The sequence below is a fragment of the Vombatus ursinus genome, unplaced genomic scaffold (genome assembly GCF_900497805.2).
Source record: "Vombatus ursinus unplaced genomic scaffold, bare-nosed wombat genome assembly UNPS02014801.1, whole genome shotgun sequence".
Classification (NCBI taxonomy): domain Eukaryota; kingdom Metazoa; phylum Chordata; class Mammalia; order Diprotodontia; family Vombatidae; genus Vombatus; species Vombatus ursinus.
Window position 1 is genome coordinate 2,570,101 of NW_020954579.1, and position 9,772 is coordinate 2,579,872.

At 43.1% G+C, this 9,772-nt stretch overlaps 1 protein-coding gene and 1 non-coding gene across 2 annotated transcripts; both read left to right on the plus strand.

Moving 5' to 3' along the window:
• The first annotated feature begins 10 nt into the window (after nt 1-10).
• CUNH17orf98 (chromosome unknown C17orf98 homolog) lies at nt 11-2,689 on the plus strand. Its single transcript, XM_027872725.1, has 3 exons — nt 11-217; nt 1,735-1,834; nt 2,532-2,689. The coding sequence occupies exons 1-3, from the start codon at nt 11-13 to the stop codon at nt 2,687-2,689; spliced, it is 465 nt and encodes a 154-aa protein (XP_027728526.1).
• Nucleotides 2,690-3,704: 1,015 nt separating this feature from the next.
• Nucleotides 3,705-3,776, plus strand: TRNAC-GCA. Its single transcript has one exon. It is a non-coding gene; the product is annotated as a tRNA-Cys (tRNA).
• Nucleotides 3,777-9,772: the final 5,996 nt, after the last annotated feature.

Consider the following 9,772-nt stretch of genomic DNA (forward strand, 5'->3'; position numbering starts at 1 on the left):
CCCGCTTGATATGGTGCGGCTGTCGGAGCGCTGCCTGCGGCAGGAGAAGGAGTTCATCCTAGATGGGGTGGCGTTGAGCTCCATGGCCAGCTCCTACGAACGCACCTTGCCCAAGCTCTGGTCTGCTCTACCTCCTTATAACGCACAGCTGGACGTTCACGCCCGCTCCTACTTCCAGTCTCCTGTGGTCCAGTCCGTGTTGCGAAAAACGGACCAGGTGAGAGGGTCCGGAGATCAGAGAGGAGGACGGGTCTTCCTGGGGGGTCCTCCTCCCCTCGCTGTTCCCAAGCAGACCCCACCCTCTCTGCTCCTAAGAAGCTGTCCAGGATGAGGTAACATTGAATAAAGTCCTATAATCCAACTTCCCACAGCTAAACATCCACGATCTCCCCCTCCCCCACCGTCTCCTCTAATTCCCAGGTGGGTGACAGGAGAACCCAGTACCATTTTACAAATCTCCGCTCCTCGTTCTCTCCTCCCCCCACCCCAAAATTAAAACCTGAAACTAGGTAGGGAAGTATGTGAGAGCAGGAAGAAAGGAGGAATTTAGGGGAAAAGTGATATCTATATATCCCTCAATTTCGGAAGTTCTATTTTGCATACTGAAAGGTTAACCAGAAGAGGTGGCACAGATCTTTTCCTCTCGAATTAAGCTTTCCAACCGTTTGCATAGCTCTTTATGAAGTCATTTTCCTGACTCTCCGGGGGGCCATCCACAGTCTCCAGACAGTGCAGACATGAAGTCAGGAGACAGAACAAAGGGAAAGTAGCTTCTGGAGTGTCTCTTCTCCACCTTGTGACTTGTGACGTCATAATTGTAGCTCTAGACCTTGATGGTATAAGGAAAGGTGGGTGGACTTCAAAAAGATGGAAAATCAGGAGACTCCCAATTGTTATTATTCTGGACTATTCCAGGTAATGCTGGGTGAGAGGGAAATGTCCACACATCTCTCTAAGCTCTTAGTTAACTTCAGTACTAAGTACTACCTAACTGGCTTCATCTCAACGAAACCATGCATCCCAAGTAGGTCCACAGTTTCCAAGTTGCTGATCTTTCTAAATTCTATTCCATGCCATTGCTTCCCACATTTGTGTGTCTGTGTACATTTCTTTGGGGAGGGGGAAGGATGAGGATTAAGGGAAATTTCTTTTTGAGCCCATGTTGTTGCTATTATTTATTTGTGTCTGATTCTTCCTGACCTCCTTGGACCAGGTGATTTCTTGGCAAAGATACGGGAGTAGTTTGCCATTTTCTCTTCCAGTGGATTAAGGTAAATGGAGGTTAAGTGAATTGCCCAGAGTCACACAGCTAGTAAGTATCTAGAGCCACATTTGAACTCGGGTCTTCCTGACTCCAGGGCCAGCACTCTACCTCTGTCCACTGAGCTGTAGTTCTATCCACTGAGCCATCCAGCCGCCTCTTTTGAACCCATACATAATCTTTATTTGTTCCTCAATATATGTGCATGTGGTTACAGGTATGTGTGTGTATGTACACGCACACACACCCTTATATCACAATGCTATCTGCAGTTTGGAAAGTACTATGCCCTGCTTTAAGTTCTTGGCAAGAAGAACCGGGCACCCAATAAATGTGTCCAAATCCTAGTGGCCCCTGCCCTGCCCTAATGACCTCTTTCAGCCTCAAGGAGACAGGAGCAATAATTGTTGTCACTGAAGAAGTAACAACTGTACTTCCTTTCCACCCCCCCCCCCCACTCCCTACCCCCTCAGACCCATGGTGGGACAAGTCAAGATGGCTGGATAGTAGATTACTTCCAGATCTTTGGGCCAGGACAGAGATATCTGAACAGGAGAAATTGGGCAGGGGCAGGTAAGAGCCTCTTCACCTTCCAAAAGGGGGAGGGGGTGTGGCACTGGGCAAAGGGAAGCCTATAGAAAACAAGTTGAGGAGAGGGGGAATGCTACAACAGGGCCATGGCTGAAACCTAGACATTTAGATTTAGGCCCTCGGGTTTTTCCACACCCTACCTGGAAAACTATGCTGCCTCCTACCTGTAGTATCCTTCTCACTTGAGGGAGGTTCAAAAGCAGCAGCAATGGGAAAGGCATTCATCCAGAGAACAGATCTTATCTTTGTAGAGGGAAACTCTTCCGCCTTCTTTCAGGTGAACCCATGGGTTCTTTTGACCAAGGGTCAAACTGATCAGTGACAACAAAGAAGAAATGCAGATTTACTTCCATTAAAGGAACAAGACTCCTGCGCTTGCTACCTAGGAATGCTTAAGATAGCCCAGTCCCCCTTACATTCATTTGTAATTTTCCCTTCCTTTCTTATCTCACCTCCAAAAATCTCTAGTACTTAGATCCTCAGGCCTTAATGCTTCATTCCAAGAGCTTGGAACATTTTAAAATACTCTCCATCTGCCCCTAATTCCAAATACTCAAGCACCCCTCTACTTGCTTCCCATTCTGTCCTTATTGGGGGAGGGGGAGGTAGTGTGCAGGAGGGAGAGGATGAGATGTTGGCTGAAGTAGGAGAGTTAACTATCCTCTCTTTGCCCCCAAAGGGCACTCCCTTCAGCAGGTGACCGGGCATGACAGCTACAATGCAGATCTTAGAACAATCAGAGGTTACAATGGGAGATTTGGCTATCGCCGAAATACCCCTGCCCTTCGCCAACGCACATCAGTCTTTGGAGAAGTTACTGCATTTCCGCTATTTTAGCACAGGCTAAACTCTCTCCCCATTTCTTACCCTATTTCCCAGTATATACATTTAAATAAATTTTGATTTTTAATCTGCTTTATTTTTAGCAACCTGTGGCTCCAAATGTTTTGATGTGGCTTTTTTTCCTAGATAAGCAAGTCAAGTATAGAATAGAAAAAAATTCCAGAAATTTCCTGACCTCTAGTCTTCTCTAAGATGGTGGAGAGGGAGAAAGTGGAAGGATAAGGGAGAGTTCTCACACCATTTCTATACTCTTTCTCAGGCTGAAACAGAACTGAAAAACAATGCCTGCCCATGCGGTGACAATGCCCCCTTGCCCATGGGATGACAACGCCTAAGTTATTCTCCCTGTTCATCAAGGACAAGACAGGCGCTAAGAGACTCTAAAGATGGCTTCCTTAAGATAAGGGTGCCCAAGGGGAAGAATGTGGAATTTCTCCTTTCCTGGGAACTGGCCTTCCCTTCAGCAGACGAGTTGGAATTCACAGGATCATAAATTTAGAGCTGGAGGAAGCTTAGAAGACCACTAGTCCAATTCTCTCATTTACAAATAAAGAATGAGCTGAGAAGTTGTGACTGCCCAAGGTCTTCAGTAGCAGAGCTCAAATTCAAATCTAGTACTCTGTATGTATGTTGGGAAGCAGTGGGTTAGTCCAAAGAATGTCTGATCGTGTCTTCCTGATAGTTTTATTCAGTCAAAAAGTGGAAGATTATTACCATTCATTTTTATGAAGTGTAGGCTTTCTGCATACAGGATGGGACTGGTTTCCTTTTCAGCCTTTGGGGTTGTAGTTTCCAGGGTGTGTCAAGTATGCAATCATGGGGAAGATAGCACCAAGTCTTTTTTCCAACTGACCCAAGCTGTTTGTATTACCCTGGAGTCTTTTGTTTGATGAAAAGTGAATGTAGAAAGAAAGGAGGAGCTTAAGCACACAGAAACCAGTATGGGTGGAACCTTTTAGGAGTGAGTCACTACAAATGGACTAGGAAGAGCAGCTGACCCAGGGTGTGTGGGGGTATAGCTCAGGGGTAGAGCATTTGACTGCAGATCAAGAGGTCCCCGGTTCAAATCCGGGTGCCCCCTTAATCACATTTTCTCTTATTAAAATACTCAGCTGTATTCAAATGCTCTTTCTCACTGAGAAGTGAGGATTGCACAAACTTCTGAACACTCAAAGATGTGCAAATAGTCCATGTAAGACTTTCCTTTGGAAATTGTACTCAGAGCTGTATGGCAGCTTCTGTTGTAAAGTCCAGTGAATGACTTGAGTCTGGGGTCCCTTAGCTACTTCAGAGTTAAGACCTCCAAAGCAGAGCTCTTTATTTTTTTCCCAAACCCGGCCGTCTTTCTAACTTCCTTATCTCTATCGAGGGTGCCATTGACCTTCCTGTTTTGCAGGTTCTCAATCTCAGTGTCACACTCAATCCTTCACTCTCACTCACTCCATGTATCCAAACATTTGACAAACCTTGTCATTTCTATTTCTACACCACCACTCAGCCTAAATCCCCATCTCTCCACTCAGGCCACCTTTCTAGTTCAGATCCTTGTCATCTCTCTATAGGACTATTGCAATAGCCTTCTAATTGTTCTGCCTGTTTCAACTCTCCCAGTAGTGATTTTCCCAAAGCGCAGTTCTGTACGAGTCACCACTCCCCCTCCCACCATTCTATTATTCTCCAGTACTGGCCTACAGTGGAGCTTTCCTTACCTAGCAAAAGATGTAAAAAGACAGGCCTCTTGAGTACCAAGAAAGTGAGGCTTAGAGTAATTGATTTGCATAAGAAAAGGTCTGACAATGAACTTGCCCCCAGGCGTCTTGATTACTTCTTTACCTTCTCTCTTGCATAAACAACAAATTTGGCCCCTGGGGAATAGATTTGCTTCCGTACCTTTCTCTAGCATAAACCAACCCAAAATCATTAGAGTATTTTAAACAATTTTTTAAAAACCAGCAACAACAACCTAGGCAACTCCAAATCCCAGAACTATTTAGTGAATATTGGGCAAATGACTATTGCCTAAATATGGTCTCATCTGCAAAAAAACAAAAATTTGGGAAATGTACTAAATAGTCACTGTAAATTAGGGTGAGGTGTCTCACAAAGCCACCCTCTGGTGGAACTCTGGAGGAGTTCGCTGGAGGAAAGGCTTTATAAACAAATTCCCTTTAGGCTTAGTGGTGGCAAACCTCTGAGTTAAGACCCTGACAGGAAGAGAACTGGAGAGGATTAAGACAAATCTTAAAATTCCCTGTGCTGTCTGAAAATATTTATCCATTTCATTTGGATTATCAGTTTCATTGGCTGGGCAAAATAGCTTCTAATAATTTCTTTTACTTCTTGATTGGTTGTGAATTCACCTTTTTTGTTTTTGAAGTTGGTAATCTGTTTTTCTTCATTTTAAAAATTAAGTTAGCTAATGGCTTATCTATTTTATTGTGATTCTGATGAAGATGGGATCTGAACCCCTAAAAGAAAAAGACCATATCTTTGGGATCTGGACCCCAAAAAGGAAAATCCTCAGACTTTCCCAAATCCCAGTGTTTGCCTTAGGCTGTAATCTACTCACCTGGCCTTTCAATGTGGCTATGCCCAATCTCCCAATTGGGTTGCCTCCCAGTGACCACTGGCCACTTCCCACCCTTAATCCCATCTAGATTCACATTCTCCCTAGGCCATGTGGTCCAAGTTCCTGGTTCTATTCACCCCAGTTTACTGACCACTCCCATCTAGATCCTTCTTAGAACGCCTCCTCCAGTCACCCCAGACTACTTGGCCATTCCTGGATCCCTCCCACACTTTTTCTGTATATAAAGTCTATTTTGTTTCCATTAAAGTGTTCAGATTCTTAAGGTCTAGCCAAAGGCTCAGATTCTTAAGATCTGTCCTGCTTGCATTAGCGATACAAATGCTTAGATTCCTTAAGAGTCTGCTCAATATGACGAATGTCCTAATAAACCTTGCCTTTGGCTGAAAGAAGGCTTGGGTTTGATGTGGTTTAGGGGTTCAGAGGTGCTGGGACCCCAAAATTACAACATGCGGGTCCTGTCTGAAAGAATTCGACACAAGCCTTCTTTCAGCCAAAGACAAGGTTTATTAGAACATCCATCATATTGGGCAGACTCTTAAGGAGTCTGAACATGGGTAAACAGTGGCTAGATTATAAGAATCTGACCAGTGGCTAGATTATAAGAATCTAAGCATCTTAGTGGAGACAAGATGGACCTTATATACAGAAAGACTGTGGGAAGGATCTAGGAGTGGCCAAGTAGTTTGGGGTGACTGGAGGAGGGGTCTAAGGAGATCTGGATGGGAGTGGCCAGTAAGCTGGGGTGAACAGAACTCCTGGGACCTGGCCCTCATGACCAAGGGAGAATGGAGAAGAGTGGGAAATGGCCAGGGGCCATAGGGAGGTAGTCCATGAGGTAATAGAATTCTCAAGGGTGGGAAATGGAGCCTAGGTGGGACCAAGGGTGGGAAGTGGCCTGGGGCCATAGGGAAGCAAGACTATGGAGGGGAGATTGGGTGTAGCCACAATGAAAGACCAGTTGATGGGACCATAGCCTCAGGGGAATGCCAGAGATGTGGCCATGTGGAAAACTACAGGGTTTTTCCTTTCTGGGATCTAGATCCCAACCCCATCAGGTTGAATTCTTTCAGGCAGAACCCACTTGTGATTTTGTGGTCCCAGTGATGGGGTTGGGATCTGGGCCCCAGAAAAGAAAAACCCTGGACTTTCCCACATGGCCAAATCTCCGGTTCCCCCTCCCCCCCAGCCTATAATGCCATCAACTGGCCTTTCATTGTGGACCTCCTTGTGGCCCCAGGCCATTTCTCCATTCTCCCTTGGCCTTGTGGTCCAGGTCCCTGGAATTCTATTACCTCATAGACTACTTGGCCACTCCTAGATCCCTCCCATAGTCTTTCTGTATATAAGGTCCATCTTGTCTCCATTAAGATGCTCAGATTCTTATAATCTAGCCACTGCTTACCCATGTTTAGACTTCTTAAGAGTCTGCCCAATATGATGGATGTTCTAATAAACCTTGTCTTTGGCTGAAAGAAGGCTTGGGTCGAATTCTTTTGGGCAGGACCCGTGTGTTGTGATTTTGGGGTCCCTGAACCCCTAAACTGCATCACCAGCACCCCTAACCTCTAAACTTCAACAATTCCCTTCCCATTCTACCCCCCCAAAAAAACCCCAGCCCTAGTTTTATTTATTAATTCAATGAGTTTTCTTCCTTCAATTTTGTTAATATCTCCTTTGATTTTCAGGATTTCTATTCTGGTGTTTGAGATTTTAAAATTTGTTGGTTTTCTAATTTTTTTTTAGTTGCCCAATTCATTCATCTGCTCTATCTCTTTTTTTTTTTTTTTGGCTAGGCAATGGGGTTAAGTGACTTGCCCAGGGTCACACAGCTAGTAAGTGCTATGTGTCTGAGGCTGGATTTGAACTCAGGTCCTCCTGAATCCAGGGCCAGTACTCTATCCACTGTGCCACCTATCTGCCCCCTATCTCTTTTTTCTTGATGAAAGCATTTTAGAAATACACTTTTCCCCCTAAGCCCTACTTCGGCTGTGTTGAGGTCAGAGTTGGAAGAGCTGGTTCGGGGGTGAAAGAATTCACTTAGACCTTCTCTATAGCCATTGGTGATGAGTTCAGGGTGGACCTCAAGAATGTTGGAGTGCTACCTGAAATAATGAGGAATAGACATGCGGGTTCTAATTCATTCAGACAGTCTCCAAGTTAAGGAAAGGCATTTATTGGGGTGATGCACCCAGGTGGGCCTGGTCCCCCTGAAGCAGAGTCCCAATGGGCTCTACTCCATGTGGGAGGCAGAGCATAGGCCATAGTCCCTGCCCCCCTAAGGGGGCAGAATGGCCCCTGCTTCCTGTAGGAGGCAAAGGTGGCTAGCTAGGTCAATGGTATGGTTTAAATTCAATTTTATGAAATGGGGGAAGGGGACGAGAGAATGGGAGGAGCAAGCATGGCTCCAAAAAGCCTGGGATATCAAGTAGTCCAGGGGTGATAAGCAAAGAGAACAGGAAAGGGGAGGGGAAGAGTTGTTCTGGAATTGAGGGTGCTTTGTGAAAGCACACAAATAAGTCCATGGTGGGGGCTTCAATGCATAGTCTTCTTTGATCACTTCTCTGGCTGGTCACATCCTGCATCCTATTCCTGTCTCACAAGCTGCTTGCTCCATTTGACTCAAGCACTCTTTTCTACCTCATCAGCTGCATCCACAAAATATTGATATATTGTCTCATTGCTGTGATTATCTTTAATAAAACTATTGGGCAGGTGATTGCCTAATAGATGGAGCACTGGCCCTAGAGCCTGGAGGACTTGAGTTTAAATCCAGACTCAGACACAATACTTACTAGCTGTGTGACCCTGAGCAAGTCATTTAACCCCAATTGCCTCGCCATAAAAAAAAATATTTCTTGTTTCTATGATTTGTTCTTTGACCCACCCATTCCATTCTTTAGTATTATTTAGTTTCCTATCAATTTTCATTATTTTCAATGGCCTTTTAATTAACTTAATTTTTGTTGCATTATGGTCATTAAAGATATATTAATTCTGCTTTTCTAGATTTGTGAGGTTTTTCAAATTTTTCTGAAAGTGACATGCACAGCTGAGAAATAAGTATTCCTTTATAATACTCCATTCAGTATTTTCCAGAATTCTATCATATCTAATTTTTCTAAAATTCTATTTAATGCCTTCTTTTTTTGTTTATTTTTTAAATTAGATTTATCTAGATCTGAAAGGATTAAACTGAGATATTCCACTATTATACTTTTATCACTGTATCTCATTTAATTTTTCCTTTAAGAATTTAAATACTATGCCATTTGGTGCATATATGTTTATAATTTATATTGATTCATTGGCTATGGCACCTTTTAGCAAAATTTAATTTTCCTATTTATCTCTTCTAATTAGGTCTATTTTTGCTGTTGCTTTATCTAAAATCATGATTGCTAACCCTTTGGTACTTCTGCTGAAACATAATAGATTCTGCTCTGTCTCCTTATTTAACTCTTTCTGTACCTGTTTCAAGTGTGTTTCTTGTAAACAATATTATTGGACTCTGGTTTCTTATCCATTCTACTATCCTCTTCCATTTTATGGGTAAAGTCATCCCATTCACACTCCCAGTTATGATTGCTAACTGTGCATTTCCCTCTATTCTATTGTCTTATACTTTTCTTTCTCTTCTCCAATTTTCTTTAAGAGATTGTTTTGCTCCTGACTAATCCCATCCTTAATCTACCCTTTCTCTTATTCCCTGATTTTCCCTTAACTTCTTTCCTTCCTGTTTCCTCTTTGGTGAAATGTATTTCTGTACACAACTCTGTGCTCTGTGTGTGTGTGTGTGTGTGCGCGCGCGTGCACATGCATTCTTCCCTCTTTTGACTAATTTGGATGAGAATGAGATTAAAGTATCACTGGTCCCTTCCACTCCCTTCTACTTGGAGTATAGATTTCTACTTTTGTATCATACTTATGTTAGATACTGTCTCCCATCTTCCAATATATTCTTATTCCTCATCCTTTCCATGCTTCTTTTAAGACTATTAAAATGTAACAGAAACAATCCTAGACCTTATGTCAAATTAGACTCCCTCTGTGACTGCTGATGATGATGACATTCTGAGGGGCTACATGTATTTTCTCTCCATATAAGAATGTAAACAGTCTAACCTTGTTTAGTCCCTTTTGATTGCATGTCCATATTTACATTTTATGCTGCTCTTGATTCCTGTGTTTGTAGGTCAAAATTTTTACTTAGTTCTGGTCTTTTCATCAGGAATACTTGGAAGTCCTTTATTTCATTAAAGATTCTTTTTTCCCCCTTATAGGATTTACTCAGTTTTGCAGGGTAAGTTATTTTTGGCTATAAGCTTAGATGTTTTACCTTTTGGAAAATCATATTCCAAGCTCTCTACTCCTTTATAATGGTGGCTGTTAAATCTTTTGTGATCCTAATTGTAGTTCTTTGGTGCTTGAATTCTTTCTATCTGATCACTTCAAGTATTTTCTTTGACCTGGGAGCTCTGGATTCTTAC

Bases quoted from the DNA above. Each gene is read 5' to 3' on its own strand.
- CUNH17orf98 (XM_027872725.1), top strand. From the start codon at position 11: ATGGTGCGGCTGTCGGAGCGCTGCCTGCGGCAGGAGAAGGAGTTCATC. The intron at 218-1,734 runs GTGAGAGGGTCC...CTACCCCCTCAG, and splicing joins TGTTGCGAAAAACGGACCAG to ACCCATGGTGGGACAAGTCA. The intron at 1,835-2,531 runs GTAAGAGCCTCT...TTGCCCCCAAAG, and splicing joins GAGAAATTGGGCAGGGGCAG to GGCACTCCCTTCAGCAGGTG.